The 19,810-nt window shown below is 45.1% G+C and overlaps 1 protein-coding gene across 5 annotated transcripts in view; it reads left to right on the top strand.

Annotated features, from left to right (window-relative positions):
- The window catches only part of CRYAA (crystallin alpha A), a 58,594-nt gene that overhangs the window by 7,524 nt on the left and 31,260 nt on the right, over positions 1–19,810 (top strand). For 3 of the 5 annotated variants that reach the window (XM_032175501.2, XM_058427656.1, XM_058427657.1), the window contains exons 2-3: positions 10,436–10,614; positions 16,502–16,581. Coding sequence is in view for 1 of the 5 variants with exons in the window: in XM_058427659.1 (XP_058283642.1) it covers positions 18,439–18,576 (138 nt within the window). In the remaining 4 variants the exon portion in view is untranslated. Of the gene's footprint in view, positions 1–10,435; positions 10,615–16,501; positions 16,582–18,293; positions 18,577–19,810 lie in introns of those variants that run through there. The other 2 variants (XM_058427659.1, XM_058427658.1) reach the window with 2 other exon arrangements.

Here is a 19,810-nt window from a genome sequence, read left to right as displayed (position 1 = left end):
GCGTAAAGGTTAGAAGCAAGATGGAGTCGGGTAGGTCTGATCTCTTTCACTGTCGTCATTTCCTCAGTTGTAATTTTTGCAGAGGCAGTTTCACTTTCATCTTTCTCCCGTGCTGGATGCCTCCTCCGTTCCCCCTGCCCTTGGACATCAGACTCCAGGTTCTTCGGCCTTTGGACTCTCGGACTTAGGCCAGTGGTTTTCTTGGGACTCTCAGGCCTTCAGCCACAGATTGAAGCCTGCACTGTTGGCTTCCCTACTTTTGAGGCTTTTGGACTCTGACTGAGCCACTCCTGGCTTCCTTCTTCTGCAGCTTGCAGATGGTGTATCATGGGACTTCACCCTGTGATGGTGTGAGCCAGTTCTCCCTAATATACTCCCCTTCATATATATGTCTGTTCTATTAGTTCTGCCCCTCTGGAGAACCCTGACTAATGCATACCCTTGTGTAACTTTGATCTCCAAAATATGGCTTTCTAGCATTTAGCTGGCTATTTTGAAACTCTTTGTAAAAAACATTTATATATATGAAGGAGATCTCCATCTGTAAGGGCATCTCCCTCCCTGCACCCAAACTGCTAGAAACCGAAGATGGGGAAGACATTGGCTGAAGACACTGTCTTACAGTTTACATCACAGACCTTACCTTTGGTGGAGATACTTTTCCTGGCAACCTCATCTTCGCTAGGTGTAGGGACCAGCCCCACAGGGTCGGTGGGTTTTTCTCCCTATGTGCAGAGACGAGAGATTGTAGAAATAAAGACACAAGACAAAGAGATAAAAGACAGGTGGGCCTGGGGGACCACTACCACCAAGACACGGAGACCAGTAATGGCCCTGAATGTCTGGCTGTGTTGTTATTTATTGTATACAAAGCAAAAGGGGTAGGGTAAAGAGTGTGCGTCATCTCCAATGATAGGTAAGGTCACATGGGTCACGTGTCCACTGGACAGGGGGCCCTTCCCTGCCTGGCAGCCAAGGCAGAGAGAGAGGGAGACAACTTGCTCCATTATTTCTGCATATCAGAGACTTTCACTAATTTGCTACTGCTATCTAAAAGGCAGAGCCAAGTGTACAGGATGGAACATGAAGGCGGACTAGGAGCATGACCACTGAAGCACAGCATCACAGGGAGATGGTTAGGCCTCTGGATAACTGTGGGCGGGCCTGACTGATGTCAGGCCCTCCACAAGAGGTGGAGGAGTAGAGTCTTCTCTGAACTCCCATGGGGAAAGGGAGACTCCCTTTCCCAGTCTGCTAAGTAGCAGGTGTTTTTCCTTGACACTGCCGCTACCACTAGACCGTGGTCCGCTTGGCAACGGGCGTCTTCCCAGACACTGGCATTACCGCTAGACCAAGGAGCCCTCTGGTGGCCCTGTCCAGGCATAACAGAGGGTTCACACACTTGTCTTCTGGTCACTTCTCACTATGTCCCCTCAGCTTCTATGTCTGTATGGCCTGGTTTTTCCTAGGTTATGATTATAGAGCGAGAATTATTATAATATTGGAATAAAGAGTAATTACTACCAACTAATGATTGATGATATTCATATATAATCATGTCTGTGATCTAGATCTAGTATAAGTCTTGTTTTTTTTAATATATTTTATTATACTGGAACAGCTCGTGCCCTCGGTCTCTTGCCTTTTCACGTAGGTGGTTTGCCTCCTACAACTAGGCTTCTACCTACACCCTTCTTCCTTGGTTTGAATTCAGCTCTGTGCTTTTGAGATGTGAATTTTTTCTACTTTGTTTCACCTCAGTCATCCCTTTAGAAGTGCCAATTTAGTGTTGCCTAGCTAACAGTTGCTTAGGGATCATGTGAAAGGGGGAGATAAAAACTATTTGAGAGCATAATCAGGTTAAGTATAATGCCAGAACTTACTTTACAAGTTAGTTGGTCTCACTAAGATTTATCTTTGGTAGAAATGGGGAATTGGAGAGAAGATTCTTTACAAAAACTATAAGATCTGCTTCTGTCTGTATGTCTATATGTTTATATGTGTCATGTGTATGTGATATTTCACTACCAAAATATATGAAAAAGCTATAATTAATTGGCTCAAAGAAGGGACTGCTTGGCTGGGCGCGGTGGCTCACGCCTGTAATCCCAGCACTTTGGGAGGCCAAGGTGGGCGGATCATGAGGTCAGGAGATCGAGACCATCCTGGCTAACACGGCGAAACCCCGTCTCTACTAAAAATACAAAGAAAAATTAGCCAGACGTGGTGGCGGGTGCCTGTAGTCCCAGCTACTCAGGAGACTGAGGCAGGAGAATGGCGTGAACCCGGGAGGCGGAGCTTGCAGTGAGCCGAGATTGTGCTACTGGACTCCAGCCTGGGTGACAGAGGGAGTCTGAGTCTAAAAAAAAAGAAGCACAGTGATGCTAGCTGGGCCCCTGTGTCTGAACAGTAGGTTTTCTTGGAGTATTGATGTGCTCTTTAATAGAAAATTAATAAAAGTTGGGCCGGGCATGGTTGTTCATCCTTGTAATTCTAGCACTTTGAGACCATGAGATTGAGACCAGCCTGGGTAGGATAGTAAGACCCTATCACTGTTATTTTAAAAATTAGGAGAAAGAAAATTGTAAGAGTTTATAAAAGGTTTTTGGGAATCTTACTTTGTATGATCAAAGCTGACTGAGAATGGATGATTGATAATACACTAATATAAAAGTTAAATTTTGTTTTCTCCATTGAATAAGAATTTCATGTTGTATTAATAAGAGATAGTAAGCTGGGTGTGGTGGCTTATGCCTGTAATCCCAGCACACTGGGAGGCCAAGGTAGGTGGATCACTTGAGGTCAGGAGTTCAAGATCAGCCTGACCAACATGGTGAAACGCTGTCTCTACTAAAAATACAAAAGTTAGCCAGGCGTGGTGGTACATGCCTGTAAGCTCAGCTACTTGGGAAGCTGAGGCAGGAAAATCGCTTAAACTCCGGAGGTGGAGGTTGCAGTGAGCTGAGATTGTGCCACTGCACTCCAGTCTGGGCAACAGAGCGAGACTCTATCTTAAAAAAAAAAGTAAAAGATTTGTTTACCTTTTGAATAAATTGCAAAAAAAGGGGGCTGGGAGAATTTGCCTCATGCTATCTTTATTATGTCTCTTGATTGGAAACTGAGTCTCTGCTCTATTTTAGAGTAAAAGAGTTTGCTCTTTGAAATCTTTTTTTTTTTATTTTACTTTAAGTTCTAGGGTACATGTGCACAACATGCAGCTTTGTTACATATGTATACATGTGCCATGTTGTTGTGCTGCACCCATTAACTAGTCATTTACATTAGGTATATCTCCTAATGCTATCCCTCCCCGCTCCTCCCACCCCACAACAGGCCCCGGTGTGTGATGTTCCTCTTCCTGTGTCCAAGTGTTCTCATTGTTCAATTCCCACCTATGAGTGAAAACATGTGGTGTTTGGTTTTTTGTCCTTGCGATAGTTTACTGAGAATTATGGTTTCCAGCTTCATCCATGTCCCTACAAAGGACATGAACTCATCCTTTTTTATGGCTGCATAGTATTCCATGGTGTATATGTGCCACATTTTCTTAATCCAGTCTATTATTGATGGACATTTGGCTTGGTTCCAAGTCTTTGCTATTGTGAATAGTGCCGCAATAAACATACGTGTGCATGTGTCTTTATAGCAGCCTGATTTATAATCCTTTCGGTATATACCCAGTAATGAGATGGCTGGGTCAAATGGTATTTCTAATTGTAGATCCTTGAGGAGTTGCCACACTGTCTTCCACAATGGTTGAACTAGTTTACAGTCCCACCAACAGTGTAAAAGTGTTCCTATTTCTCCACATCCTCTCCAGCACCTATTGTTTCCTGACTTTTTAATGATCACCATTCTAACTGGTGTGTGTTGGTATCTCATTGTGGTTTTGATTTGCATTTCTGTGATGGCCAGTGATGATGAGCATTTTTTCATGTGTCTGTTGGCTGCATAAATGTCTTCTTTTGAGAAGTGTCTGTTCATATCCTTTGCCCACTTTTTGATGGGGTTGTTTGTTTTTTTGTTGTAAGTTTGTTTGAGTTCTTTGTAGATTCTGGATATTAGCCCTTTGTCAGATGAGTAGATTGCAAAAATTTTCTCCCATTCTGTAGGTTGCCTGTTCACGCTGATGGTAGTTTCTTTTGCTGTGCAGAAGCTCTTTAGTTTAATTAGATCCCATTTGTCAATTTTGGCTTTTGTTGCCATTGCTTTTGGTGTTTTAGACATGAAGTCCTTGCCCATGCCTATGTCCTGAATGGTATTGCCTAGGTTTTCTTCTAGGGTTTTTATGGTTTTAGGTCTAACATTTAAGTCTTTAATCCATCTTGAATTAATTTTTGTATAAGGTGTAAGGAAGGGATCCAATTTCAGCTTTCTACATATGGCTAGCTAGTTTTCCCAGCACCATTTATTAAATAGGGAATCCTTTCCCCATTTCTTGTTTTTGTCAGGTTTGTCAAAGATCAGATGGTTGTAGATGTGTGGTATTGTTTCTGAGGGCTCTGTTCTGTTCCATTGGTCTATATCTCTGTTTTGGTACCAGTACCATGCTGTTTTGGTTACTGTAGCCTTGTAGTATAATTTGAAGTCAGGTAGCATGATGCCTCCAGCTTTGTTCTTTTGGCTTAGGATTGTCTTGGCAATGCAGGCTCTTTTTTGGTTCCATATAAACTTTAAAGTAGTTTTTTCCAATTCTGTGAAGAAAGTCATTGGTAGCTTGATGGAGATGGCATTGAATCTATAAATTACCTTGGGCAGTATGACCATTTTCACGATATTGATTCTTCCTATCCATGAGCATGGAATGTTCTTCCATTTATTTGTGTCCTCTTTTATTTCGTTGAGCAGTGGTTTGTAGTTCTCCTTGAAGAGGTCTTTCACATCTCTTGTAAGTTGGATTCCTAGGTATTTTATTCTCTTTGAAGCAATTGTGAATGGCAGTTCACTCATGATTTGGCTCTCTGTTATTGGTGTACAAGAATGCTTGTGATTTTTGTACATTGATTTTGTATCCTGAGACTTTGCTGAAGTTGCTTATCAGCTTAAGGAGATTTTGGGCTGAGACAGTGGGGTTTTCTAAATATACAATCATGTCATCTGCAAACAGGGACAATTTGACTTCCTCTTTTCCTAATTGAATACCCTTTATTTCTTTCTCCTGCCTGATTGCCTTGGCCAGAACTTCCAACACTATGTTGAATAGGAGTGGCGAGAGAGGGCATCCCTGTCTTGTGCCAGTTTTCAAAGGGAATGCTTCCAGTTTTTGCCCGTTCAGTATGGTATTGGCTGTGGGTTTGTCATAAATAGCCCTTATTATTTTGAGATACGTCCCATCAGTACCTAATTTATTGAGAGTTTTTAGCATGAAGGGCTGTTGAATTTTGTCAAAGGCCTTTTCTGCATCTATTGAGATAATCATGTGGTTTTTGTCTTTGGTTCTGTTTATATGCTGGATTACGTTTATTGATTTGCGTATGTTGAAACAGCCTTGCATTCCAGGGATAAAGCCCACTTGATCATGGTGGATAAGCTTTTTGATGTGCTGCTGGATTCGGTTTGGCAGTATTTTACTGAAGATTTTTGCATCAATATTCATCAGGGATATTGGTCTAAAATTCTCTTTTTTTGTTGTGTCTCTGCCAGCCTTTGGTATCAGGATGATGCTGGCCTCATAAAATGAGTTAGGGAGGATTCCCTCTTTTTCTATTGATTGGAATAGTTTCAGAAGGAATGGTACCAGCTCCTCCTTGTACCTCTGGTAGCATTCAACTTGGACTGCAGGTGCCCACCACCACATCTGGCTAATTTTTATATTTTTAGTAGAGACGGGGTTTCACCATGTTGGCCAGGCTGGCCTCAAACTCCTGACCTCAGGTGATCTACCAGCCTCGACTTCCCAAAGTGCTGAGATTACAGGTGTGAGCCACCATGCCAGGCCGTAAACCACTTTTCAAAAAGAATCAAAGTAAAACAATAATTGTCTACGGATGACAAAAGACTTATAGTAACCATAGTTAAAGATGCCTGTGACAAGGAAAATTGGTTATTTCTGTGGCATCCAACAATGTAACATCATAATCATAATTATGACTGATAACATATACCAGGACATATCAAAATTTTAGAAATCTCATATGATTTTGGAACAAATATTAATCACACATTTATAGTTGTGTCATACACATATAACTCAAAGAAAGTTAAACACTATTGTTTATTTGACAATGCTTCCTGTATGATTCTAACATACCAAGTAAGCCTACTATTTGGATTTCCAGGTGTTTCTATTTGTTATGTCCAGGTTATGTCCATATTAGTTCAGGTCAAAAAGACTTAATTTTAGAATTTGAAATTTGATTTTTGGGTGGGTACAGTGGCTCACACTGGTAATCCCAGCACATTGGGAAGCCAAGGAAGGCAGATCACTTGAGCCCAGGAGTTCAAGACCAGCCTAGACAATATGATCAAGCCTCATCTCTAAAAAAAGAATTTAAAAATTAAGCCAAGTCCTTCCCCTCCTTCCCTTCCTTCCCTTCCTCCCCATCCTTCTCTCTCTCTCTCTTTCTCTCCTTCTCTCCTTCTCTCTTTCTCTCTCTCTTTCTCTCTCTCTTTCTCTCTTTCTCTCTTTCTTTCTTTTCTTTCTCTTTGTGGCGGTCTCCCTCTGTTGCCCAGGCTGGAGTGTGGTGGCGTGATCTCGGCTCGCTGCAGCCTCCCTGCATCAGGCTCCCATGGGTCTCCTGCCTCAGCCTGCCAGGTGCCTGGGGTTGCGGGCGCACGCCGCCACGCCTGGCTGGTTTTTGTGTTTTTGGTGGAGACAGGGTTTAGCCGTGTTGGCCGGGCTGGTGTCCAGCTCCTGGCCTCTGGTGGTCTGCCCGCCTCGGCCTCCCGGGGTGCTGGGATTGCAGGCGGAGTCTCGCTCACTCAGTGCTCGGTGTTGCCTGGGCTGGAGTGTGGTGGCGTGGTCTCGGCTCACTACGGCCTCCGCCTCCCAGCCGCCTGCCTTGGCCTCCTAGGGTGCTGGGATTGCAGCCTCTGCCTGGCCGCCGCCCTGTCTGGGAGGTGGGGAGCGTCTCTGCCTGGCCGCCCATCGTCTGGGATGTGGGGACCCCCTCTGCCTGGCCGCCCCGTCTGGGAAGTGAGGAGCGCCTCTGCCCGGCTGCCCATCGTCTGGGAAGTGAGGAGCGCCTCTGCCCGGCCGCCCCGTCTGGGAATTGAGGAGCGCCTCTGCAGGGCCGCCGCATCTGGGATGTGAGGAGCGTCTCTGCCTGGCCGCCCCCTCTGGGAAGTGGGGAACGCCTCTGCCTGGCCGCTGTGCAACCTTCCAAGTGTGAAGTGACAGCCTTTCTGCAGGTGTACCCAACAGCTCCGAAGAGACAGCGACCATCGAGAATGGGCCATGATGATGATGGCAGTTTTGTCGAAAAGAAAAGGGGGAAATGTGGGGAAAAGAAAGAGAGATCAGATTGTTACTGTGTCTGTGTAGAAAGAAGTAGACATAGGAGGCTCCATTTTGTTCTGTACTAAGAAAAATTCTTCTGCCTTGGGATGCTGTTAATCTATAAACTTACCCCCAACCCCATGCTCTCTGAAACATGTGCTGTCTCAACTCAGGGTTAAATGGATTAAGGGCGGTGCAAGATATGCTTTGTTAAACAGATGCTCGAAGGCAGCATGCTCCGTAAGAGTCATCACCACTCCCTAATCTCAAGTACCCAGGGACATAAACACTGCGGAAGGCCGCAGGGACCTCTGCCTAGGAAAGCCGGAGACCTTTGTCCACATGTTTATCTGCTGACCTTCTCTCCACTATTATCCTATGACCCTGCCACATCCCCCTCTCCGAGAAACACCCAAGAATGATCAATAAATACTAAAAAAAAAAAAAAAAAAAATTAAGCGAGTGTGGTGGCATGCATCTGTAGTCTCAGCTGCTTTAGAGGCTGAGGTGGGAGTAATGCTTGAGCCCAGGAGGGAGAGGTTACAGTGAGCCATGACTGTGCCACTGCACTCCAGCCTGAGTAAAAGAGTGAGACCCTATCTCAAAAAAAAAAAAAATTGATTTTGGGAAGTATGTCAAATATCAAAGGTTTCTAAACCCTTGATATCAAAATATGGCCGGACACAGTGGCTCACGCCTATAATCACAGCACTTTGGGAGGCCAAGGTGGGTGGATCACCTGAGGTCATGAGTTCAAGACCAGCCTGACCAACGTGGCAAAACCGTATCTCAACTAAAAATACAAAAATTACCCTAGTGTGGTGGTGCACACCTCTAATCCCAGCTACTTGGGTGGTTGAGGCAGGAGAATCATTTGAATCCAGGAGGCGGAGGTTGTAGTGAGCTGAGGTCACACCACTACTCTCCAGACTGGGTGACAGAGCGAGATTCCATCAAAAAAAAAAAAAAAGGAAGGAAAAAAGAAAACATTTAATATCAAAATAGGATCACAGGTCTGTGTAAAATAAGTCATTCATTTAGCCAGGATGGGAGAGAGCAGTGGTTCTCCCAGCACGGAGTTTGAGATCTGAGAGTGGACAGACTGCCTCCTCAAGTGGGTCCCTGACCCCCAAGTAGCCTAACTGGGAGGCACCCTCCAGAAGGGGCAGACTGACACCTCACACGGCCTGGTACCACTCTGAGACAAAGCTTCCAGAGGAACAATCAGGCAGCAACATTTGCTGTTCAGCAATATTCACTGTTCTGCAGCCTCCGCTGCTGATACCCAGGCAAACAGGGTCTGAAGTGGACCTCCAGCAAACTCCAACAGACTTGCAGCTGAGGGTCCTGACTGTTAGAAGGAAAACTAACAAACAGAAAGGACATCCACACCAAAACCCCATCTGTACATCACCATCATCAAAGACCAAAGGTAGATAAAACCACAAAGAGGGGGAAAAAACAGAGCAGAAAAGCTGAAGATTCTAAAAATCAGAGTGCCTCTCCCCCTCCAAAGGAACGCAGCTCCTCACCAGCAATGGAACAAAGCTGGAAAGCACTAAATGCCCACAAGAGAAAGCAGGAAAGTTCTAAAATTGACACCCTAACATCACAACTAAAAGAACTAGAGAAGCAAGAGCAAACACATTCAAAAGCTAGCAGAAGGCAAGAAATAACTAAGATCAGAGCAGAACTGAAGGAGAGAGACACAAAAAACCCTTCAAAAAATCAGTGAATCCAGGAGCTGGTTTTTTGAAAAGATCAACAAAAGTGATAGACTGCTAGCAAGACTAATAAGAAAAGAGAGAAGAATCAGATAGACGCAATAAAAGATGAAAAGGGGATATCACCACTGATCCCACAGAAATACAAACTACCATCAGAGAATACTATAAACACCTCTACACAATAAAACTAGAAAATCTAGAGGAAATGGATAAATTCCTGCACACATACACCCTCCCAAGACTAAACCAGGAAGAAGTTGAATCCCTGTATAGACCAATAACAGGCTCTGAAATTGAGGCAATAATTAATAGCCTACCAACCAAAAAAAGTCAAGGATCCGATGGATTCACAGCTGTAGTTCCAGCTATTCAGGAGGCTGAGGCAGGAGAATCACCTGAACCCTGGAGGTGGAGATTGCAGTGAGCTGAGATTGCACTGCTGCACTCCAGCCTGGGAAATAGAGGGAGACTCTATCTCAAAAAAAAGAAAAAGAAAAAGTGGTTTACAATCAGCTACAGTCCAAAGTTTATCTTTTCTTCAAGGAAATTCATGGAAAGGGCACTGAGAAATACTCTTGAATACAGGTTTCTAATAAACTTAGCGATCATACATTGGACTAGGTAAAAACTTCCAGAACGCTAATGAAAAACTGATGCATTCATGAAGATTGCTAACCCAGCATCAGGCATTACAATAATTAATTACACTGGACTGAAATTATTTTTATGACTTTTTTGTTGAAACATTGCTAACTCTTTGTTTTGTTTTCGAGAGTTAAGAAAACTTTTTTTTTTTTTTTTTTTTTTTTGAGATGGAGTTTCGCTCTTGTTGCCCAGGCTGTAGTGCAGTGGTGCAATCTCAGCTCATTGCAACCTCTGCCTCCCGGATTCAAGCGATTCTTCTGCCTCAGCCTCCTGAGTAACTGGGATTACAGGTGTGTGCCACCATGCCTTTAGTAGAGATGGGGTTTCACCATGTTGGCCAGGCTGGTCTCGAACTCCTGACCTCAGGTGATCCACCCGCCTTGGCCTCCCAAAGTGCTGGGGTTACAGGCGTGAGCCACAGCACCTGGCCGAAAACTTAAAAAAAAAAAAAATCTGTTTAGAGCTTATAGCAATTGGTATAATATATGTTTGTGAGCAAAATTGAAGCATTTATCTTTCTACCTGATTTCTCCAGAATTCAGAAACTATGAATGAATATTCTTATTTTATTGTAATATAATTATTTGCATAATTTTAGTAAAAATTTTTTTTCCTTTGTTAACAGAACACAACTGAAGACACTGGTTGTTCTAGCAGGCTTTGACTGGAATGGCATATTTTCAGATATGACCAGACTGCTTTGAGGAATTCAGGTTGGCTTAACAGAGCCAATAAAAAGCTACTTGGAAAGAGTGGCCATGTGCCTTATCTATACAGTTCCCTTACAAGGTTCCTGATCTTGAGGTAAGTAAATAATGTCCCTTTCTGACAGGCCCAGGAACCTCAAATATTTTGGGGCCTTGAGAAAAGAGGAACTCACCCAGTTCATGCAGGTGTTACAGGCACAATCTGAAGATGAATCTTTGGCTTTTTAAAGCCTTAGATTAAAAAGTCTAATCTGAAATTCTCTATGAAAAGTCCTTCAAAGCCAACTTGAAAAGAACCTTTATGATCAGTCATAATTCTTGTTCCACTTTATGCAAATAATGAAGCTGAGTACAATGCTAAAACTTATTTTACAAGTAACTTGGTCCCACTAAGATTTATCTTTGGTAGAAATGGGGAATCTGAGAGAGAAAAATTATGTTTCAGAAGAAAACAATTTTATACCTATTAATAGATTCCAGCCCTGATGATTGTTTCTGAGTTTTTATTATTTTCCTGCAATCCTTAATTATTTCCTGGCTACAACAAGTCTTTAAAGAAGGGCTGGGTTTTAATTTTCTTTATGATGTTTTTAGTTCACTCATAAATTGAATTGTTTTTTTTCTGTTCTGGCATACACATTTCTTTTTGATTGTAATTCTTATGTGCATTATATTTCTACTATGTATCTCTCTCTCTCTCTCTCTTTTTTTTTGGAATGGAGTTTCACTCTTGTTGCCCAGGCTGGAGTGCAATGGCTTGATCTTGGCTCACTGCAACCTCTGCCTCCTGGGTTCAAGTGATTTTCCTGCCTCAGCCTCCAGAGTAGCTGGGATTACAGGTGCTCGCCACCATGCCCGGCTAATTTTTTGTATTTTTAGTAGAGACGGGGTTTCACCATGTTGGCCAGGCTGGTCTCAAACTCCTGACCTCAAGTGATCCACCCGCCTCAGCCTCCCAAAGTACTGGGATTGCAGGCATGAGCCACCACGCCCGGCTGTATCTCTCATTGTTTTACTTCTCCTAAGAAAACCAAATTCATGGTATTCTGAAGACTAGAGATGAGTCAACAGGCAACAGCAGTTATATAAATTGATGACTTGACTGAGGTCGCGTTTTTGCCACCCTGCGATGCCATCCCAATTTGGCTTTTGGCTTTCTTCAGATTCCTCACTGAGAGGTATACTTCCCTGATATAATTTGGATATTTGTCCTCACCCAAATCTGATATTGAAATATAATCCCCAACATTGGAGGTGGGGCCTGGTGGGAGGTGGTTGGCTCACGGTGGTGGATTTCTCACGAATGGCTTAGCATCCTCCCTTTGGTGCTGTCCTCACGATAGTGAGTTCTCATGAGATCGGGTCTTTTAAAAGTGTGTGGCACCTCACCTGCCACTCTGTCCCTCTCTCTCCCTTGTTCCTGCTTTCCCTTTGTGACATGCCCACTCTCCCTTTACTTTTTGCCATGATTGTCAGCTTCCTAAGGCCTTCCTAGAAGCTGAACAGATGCCAGTACCATGCTTCCTGTAAAGCTTGCAGAACCATGTGCCAATTACACTTTTCTTATACATTACCCAATTTCAGGTATTTCATTTATTTATTTATTTATTTATTTATTTATTTATTTTCATGCAAGATCGGTTCTTACTCTGTCACCCAGGCTAGAGTACAGTGGCACGATCATGGCTCACGGCAGCCTTCTCCTCCCAAGGCTCAGGTGATTCTCCCACCTCAGCCTCCCGAGTGGCTGAGACTACAGGCATGTACCACCATGCCTGGCTAATTTTTTTTTGAATTTTTAGTAAAGATGAGGTTTTGCCATGTTGCCCAGGCTGGTCTCAAACTCCTGGGCTCAAGCCATCTGCCCACCTCGGCCTCCCAAAGTGTTGGGATTACAGGCGCAAGCTAGCGCAGCCAGCTGGTTATTTCTTTATAGCAATGCAAGAAGGGCTTAATACGTCTCCCCTCCCCTATGTGGAACAAGGCCATCTGATAATTAACCTTCCTAGCAACTCAGGACTAAGCTCCTGAACATAAAGGGAGCCAAAACAATTTGCATTTTTCTATGAGGCCTTCTTTGAAAGGTCTTGATGAAAAGGGGAGAAATGGGAAAAAAATAGCACAGAGTAGTCTGAGCTATGTGAGGTGTGCCAAAGTTATCAGGCCCAGAGAGACAGGAGTGTGGGACTTTTTGTTTTGTTTTTGTGTGAGACAACATAGTGAGAACCTGTCTTTATAAAAAATTTAAAAAAATTATCCAAGCATAGTGGCATGTGCCTGTGGTCCCAGCTACTGAGGCAGGCTAAGGAGAGAGGATTGCTTGAATCTGGGAGGTTGAGGCTGCAGTAAGCTGTGATCACACCACTGCACTCCAGACTGGGTGACAGAGTGAGACCCTGTCTCAAAAAAAAAAAAAAAAAAGAAAAAAAAGAACCCATTGCAACTAACTGGAGCATCTGTTCAGGAGAACTTGAATCTAGGCTCCCAGGTGGCCATCCTTAAGCTTTGGGCTTGAATAAACTTCGTACTTAATCATATTTTCTAAATCTCATTATTTAAAGTTGAGAATTCATTCCTCCCTTCATCTGTTCATTCATATGTCTGTCCTTTCACCCACCTATCCGCTCATCTAGCCATCCACCCATTTGTCTGTTAGTCCATCCATCCATCCACTCACCCAGACGTCCATCCATCCATCCGTCCTTTCACCCACCCATTTATTCATCCATCCATCCATCCATCCATCCATCCATCCATCCATCCATCCATCATCCATCCATCCATCCATCCATCCATCCATCCATCCATCCATCCATCCCACTGAGTCATCCATCTATCTATCCATCCATCCATCTGTCCGTCCATCCATCTTATATTTTTGGGGGCATGTCTGATGTGTCAGATACTGTGGCAGGTGCACAGACACAAATTCGGAAGACAGAGCTCCACTTAGAAGTCTGCCAGGCACCTCAGCTCAACATATCTCCAACTGACTTCATTTTATCCTCCTCCTCCCATCTCTTGACGTTCTGTTCAAGCATTTAGTAAATGCCAGTCATCTACAGCCTGAGACCACCTGGGTTGCCCTTAGTTGTCTGATTCATATCCATTCTAATTCCTTGGCTTCTCTCAACCATGTCTGCTCCTTTTCCTCCTCTTGGCCATTCCTGAGTGTACCTGGATCACTACAGCAGTATCTATGCTGTTTCCTCCTTTTCTCGGGCTCTGTGGGAAATACAGATTCGATCTTGCTGTTTCTTGCTGGGAGCCCTCCATGGCTCCCAGTCCCTGGAATGTGCCGGGCAACTCTCAGCTCTTGGTCCTGGGAGCCTCCCACCTGTGCACAGTGTGTTCTTCCAGGGCCCATGCCCACTCCCTCCTTCCCAGCATTCCAGTTTGGCTCTTGAGGCCTCTTCGGAGTCATCTCCCTCCCAGATGTGCAATGCATTTTGGGTTCTCACAGCTTCCCCTCCTTACCCGCAAAGGTTGAACAGACCTGGATCTGATATCCTGCTTTGCCACTTCCTGCTGCATGACCTTCATTATGAAGTTCTCTAGACTCAGAGTTTCCATTGGCTAATAGGATCAGCCAACCTGCCTTTGAGGAGTGGACGAAGCTTGGCACTTAGTAGGTGCCCATGAGGCATCAGAAACTGCCCTTGTTGAATGATGCTCTAATGCAGTGTTGACATCTCTGTCCTACTAGACTGGGGTTGCTTTGAGGACTCCAATTCTGTCTTTTCATCATGATTCCATGATGGAACAGACCCACAAGCCCTTATCAGCATTCCAAAAAGCCAAAAGCTGTGAAAATGAAAAGGCCTTTTTTTTTTTTTTCTGTAAACTTGGTGCCAAAATTTGCAAAAGCTGACCTGACCCGAGGTGTCGGCAGCATCCCAGCACTCCCTCTGTTACAGGCACCTCTGCTGGTTGCTGACAATGTGTATGTTTTAATTTTTAAAATGCATTTGTCTTTTTTGTGACTATGGGTTTAATTGCACTGTGAATTCATACAAAAAGGGTAACATGTACCCAGTGCTCACTGTGGGAAGGACACATGGAAACACTCTCTTTGTCAATAGTGCAGAAACCATCAGTGATGTTGGGAAGCCATCAAAAGACAAGCAGTTGGGCTGTGCGTGGTGGCTCATGCTTATAATCCTAGCACTTTGGGAGGCTGAGGTGGGAGGATTGCTTGAGGTCAAGAGTTCAAGACCAACCTGGCCAACATAGCAAGACCCCCTCTCTATTAAAAAAAAGACAAACAGTTGAAAATTTACAATAATTGTGATTACCAAGAGCCATTGAAATATGGAAAACACAGGGCCAGTGAGGTATGGTGTAGGGAGGGAGATCTTGACCAGGAATGGATGGAATCCAGTTGGCAGTGAAGAAGTCACCATATGCCAAGGAGTGGTTTGTTGGTTATGAAAGAAGCTGGAATACAGCAGGAAGAACTGAACTTTAAAGGTGCACATGAATATTCAAGAAGTGTCATGGTGTAAAACAATCTGCATAGCTGTGGTGGAAAGGCTTCTTTTCTGATCAGGAAACAGCTGAAAATTACACTGATGGATTTGTGTCCTCCGAAAACCTTAGTCTCAACCAGGCGCGGTGGCTCACGCCTGCAATCCCGGCATTTTGGGAGGCCAAGGCAAGTGGATTGCTTGAGCCCAGGAGTTTGAGACCAGTCTGGCCAACATGGCAAAACCCCATCTCTGCAAAAAATACAGAAATTAGCCAAGCATGGTGGTGCATGCCTGTAGTCCCAGCTACTCTGGAGGCTGAGGAAGGAGGATCACTGAGCCCAGGGAGGTTGAGGCTACAGTGAGCCAAGATGGTGCCACTGCACTTCAGCCTGGGTGACAGAGAGAGACCCTGTCTGAAAACCAAAAAACAACAAAACCTTAGTCAGAACAAGTGTGTGGAGCTGATGAGTCAGGCAGCTTCACCGGTGCTCCTTTCTAGACAGGCAGGATGGTTGCGGAGAGTCGCAACAGGCGTCCAGGAGGAAAGGCACGGGATGATGCTGGCCAAAGCTAGTTGTGGTTGGAAAAAGCTACTGGTGTGAATGGTGTATGCTAGTATGCAAGGGAACATATACTGGGAACCCGAGCCATGTTTTCTGCATGGTTTAATAATCCTTTGTATCAGTGCCAGGAATTCACTGCAGATAAGCTGGTCTGGAAGAAAAATGAACATTTTGTTATTTCTGCACAGCTGCTCCACACATTCCTTTCCTGAATGTCTTTTGAAAAGCAATGTTTCTGACATTTACTTTCCTCGATTTGTGAAGGGAGTTTTACACTCCAATAAGAGTGAATATAAATGCTTTTTCGGGGGGAAGGGGGAGTCCTGCCATTAACAGAAAGCAGGGCTTCCTGACTAAGTTCACTCACAAGGCCGCCATTCACACAGTCACAAATGCTCGGACAGGATGGGCAGCTCCACTAACGTGCACTTGGTTGACTGTGTGAACCCCAGACATTTGAGACAGGCCTCAGTTAATTTAGAAAGTTTATTTTGCCAAGGTTGAGGACACGTACCCGTGACATGGCCTCAGGAGGTCCTGACAACACGTGCCCAAGGTGATCAGAGCACAGCTTGGTTTTAGACACTTTGGGGAGACCTGAGACATCAGTTAACACATGTAAGATGAACATTGGTTTGGTCCGGAAAGGGGGAGTCCCAATCCAGCCTGAACAACACAGCAAGACCGACCCTGTCTCAGAAAAAAAGAAATATGACAATATGACTTTGCAGCTTTTCAGAACATCAATAACTTTGCAGCTCTTCATGTTTCTCCTAGTCATGTCCAGAACAAGGACCCTGGGGAAGAGAGTTAAGCTGTAATCTAAGAAGCAGAATTTGCGAATATGCTACTGACTCAGTCTCCAGGGCTTAACATCCCCTTTGGCATAATAAATTTAGAGGGTCTTGAAATTTTATTTGCTTTTAAACAACTTTTTTTTTTTCTTTCGCAGACATTTAGCTTCACTTGAACCTGTGTTTGAAGCTTTAGTGAACATTGTCCTTGGGAGTAAGAAGTACTAGAAAATTTATGGTATGTGGTTATCTTGCTATTTCTTGAACTACTGTATTACTATATAAATCAGCTGGAAGCAAGCTGTAATCCTGTTTATGGGATATTTGTTCCACTTAGCATGATGAATTTGGCTGCAGAAATATCAGTATATTTGCCTTTGGAGTCCTGCCTCAGACCCCTGATGGGGGCTATGCAATCTGTAGTACTTGCTTTTATTTATTTATTTATTTATTTTTTTGAGACAGAGTCTCGCTCTGTCACCCAGGCTGGAGTGCAGTGTTGCGATCTCGGCTCGCTGCAAGCTCCACCTCCCGGGCTCATGCCATTCTCCTGCCTCAGCCTCCGGAGTAGCTGGGACTACAGGCGCCCGCCACCACACCCGGAGAATTTTTTGTATTTTTAGTAGAGACAGGGTTTCACCGTGTTAGCCAGGATGGTCTTGATCTCCCGACCTTGTGATCCATCCGCCTTGGCCTTCCAAAGTGCTGGGATTACAGGCGTGAGCCACCGTGCCCGGCTGCTTTTATTTGTTTATTCTGCTATAAATGGTTTGTTTGAATGTTTTGTTTGCGAAAATAGCCTCAGTTTTTCCGTTACTGTTTCCACGCACCTTAGAAATAGGACTTGGTAGCCGGTTGTGGTCATACATACCTATAGTCCCATATTTGCAAGGCTGAGGTGGGGGTGCGGCAGGCCAGGTCTCACTAACACAGGTCTCCATAACAACTGTTTCAGTGCTGACCAAGTGGTGAAGTTAAATATTAAAAGCTGAAAGAGCCAGCGCCCTTATACAAAGGCTGGAATATAACAGAAGCCCACCAAGAGTTTTGCCCAGACCTTTCCTGGGCTTTAAAGCATGAGGAGATAGCAAAGGAATTCTTAACAGGACCCATTTAGGATTAAATAAGTTTTATTGGGGGTCTGAAGAAACTCCCCAGGCCTCCACAAACAAGCTTTATTGGAGACTAAAGGAACTCTCCAAACCTCCATGACTTAGCAGGAGGCCAGATCCGGGTTTTCACCCCAGCACCTGGACCCAGCTAGATTCATTAAATTCACTGAGGCTCCAGAGGAAGGTCTTCAGGACTCAGATCTTAGTTATAGATTCGAAGTTAATCGCTTACGTCTTTAGATGAATGCACACTTACACGTAGACATATAGCTGAGAAGGTATACAAGCTCTGGAAAGCGCTGTAATTTTGAGTTGGTCTGGTGATAATTTCCAGGCCTTCTCTCTGTAACTGGTTACAGAAATAAAAACTCCCTTCTCTCCTAGTTCATCTGCGTCTTGTTACTGGGACATGAGCATAGGTGGTCTACCTTCAGTTTGGTCTGTGGACAGGAGGATTACTTGAGCTCAGGAGTTCTAGTCCAGCCTAGGCAACAGAGCAAGACCCGGTCTCAAAAAGAAAGAAAGAAATGACGATATGAGTTTGCTGCTCTTTAAATCGATGACTTTGCAGCTCTTCCTCTGAAGAGGTGGCATCTGTTTCGTTTGAGTGTGGCTCATCTAGGAGAATGGCTTTGAGCAGTGGTATGGCAGACGTGACTGCAGGCCAGCCCTGAGCTGAGGCTGCCAGGGGACTACACACTTCCTCTCTCAGCTCTGCCAACTGCTCCAATGTGTCTGGGCCAGCCCGCTGGAGCACAGAGCTCAGTGCATTGGGACAGCTACAGCCCATTGCATAGGGACAGCCCACAGCAACAAGACCCACCTGTCGCCACTGCAGATGCATGAGGGTGCCCGGCTGAGAGCAGACAAGCCGCCTAGCAGGTGGCTTTTCAAGCGGAATCACAGACTAGCTCCATCGCTGTGGTGAACGTTCTCCCCAGTGCCAGGATTCCAGTTGGCCCCTGACTGCTTGAGCAGCCGATATGACAGCCATCTCTCTGCTGCCGTGCATGTCGGCTGGGCTGCAGCCAGCGCATCAGGAAGTAGATGCAGAAGTGGATCAGGAGCAAAGCATTCCTGAGAGCTGGCAGAAGCTGGCGTCTGTAGCCTCTGGGATGCGGGTATGGGCTCTCTCAGTGGCGGAGGGACAGCCTCCTGGCAGAACCAAAGGCTGCTTTGTGCCTTCGATGCTGCTGCTGGCCAGAGTGGTTTTCTGTCTCAGACCCTGTACCATGTGTCTGTTCTTTCTCATTTTTTATTTAAAGGAGAAGAAAATGATTATGTATATATGCTGGTGGCACACCTAACTTAGTATTAAGTATTACAAAGTCTTACAGGCAGGGCATGGTGGCTCACGCCTATAATCCCAGTATTTTGGGAGGCTGAGGTGGGCAGATCACCTGAGGTAAGCAATTTGAGACCAGTCTGGCCAACACAGTGAAACCCCGTCTCTACTAAAAATACAAAAATTAGCCAGGTATGGTGGCACACGCCTGTAATTCCAGCCACTCGGGAGGCTGAGGCAGGAGAATCGCTTGAACCCGGGAGGCTGAGGTTGCAGTGAGCTGAGATCACACCACTGCACTCCAGCCTGAGTGACGGAGTGAGACTCTGTTTCAAAAAAAGAAAAAAAAGTCTTAAAAGTCTTGCAGACCCGAGGAAGAATTTGTCTTCCTCTATGAGAGGGGAGATGTGCTCTGATGATATAGGAGAAAACCCCAAATTCAGTATCAGCCCACCAACCAGGCCAGTGAAGCCGCACCCAGACACACCAGACATGGCAGTCCATGAACAGCCAGGCTTTTGGAAAGGCCGGTGCTTTATGGAATGACGCTCTGCCGGGCCCGGGTTCTGGGGCTTCCAGTCACTCAGTCTTTTGTTTCCTCATCCATTGCATATTTCTTGAGCACCTCCTATGAACCAGATGCTGCCTGAGGAACTGGGGTTACCAGGGCAAATGAGACCAGGCCCCTGCCCTCAGGGGCCCCAGGTTCAGGGAGAGAGAGAAGACAAAAAATAGGAAAAGAAGTGAGCTAATTTCAGACAGTGCTTAGAGCTGTGGAGAGAATGCGTGGCACTCAGAGGCCCTGAGCAGCCCAGATGGTGAAGCAGCTGTGGTCGTGGTGTTGAGGGTGTGACCCTGAAAAGATGTAGAGTTGAGAGTGAGTGAAGGCCCGGGGTCGGCAGGGGCGGGGTGGCGGGTGGAGAATGAGCTCTATGTCGAGGAGCAGCGAGCAGACCACTGTGCCCGGAGCTTGGTGGGGGTCCAGGGCCAGGTGAGGCTGGCAGAGTTTGGGGAGGGGCTCCTGGCCCAGATCAGGTGGGCTGTGGCATGGAGCATGATGTCATCCTAAA

This window comes from Hylobates moloch, unplaced genomic scaffold, assembly GCF_009828535.3.
Source record: "Hylobates moloch isolate HMO894 unplaced genomic scaffold, HMol_V3 SCAFFOLD_14, whole genome shotgun sequence".
In the NCBI taxonomy this organism is placed as follows: domain Eukaryota; kingdom Metazoa; phylum Chordata; class Mammalia; order Primates; family Hylobatidae; genus Hylobates; species Hylobates moloch.
This window is presented reverse-complemented; position numbering and strand designations above follow the sequence as displayed.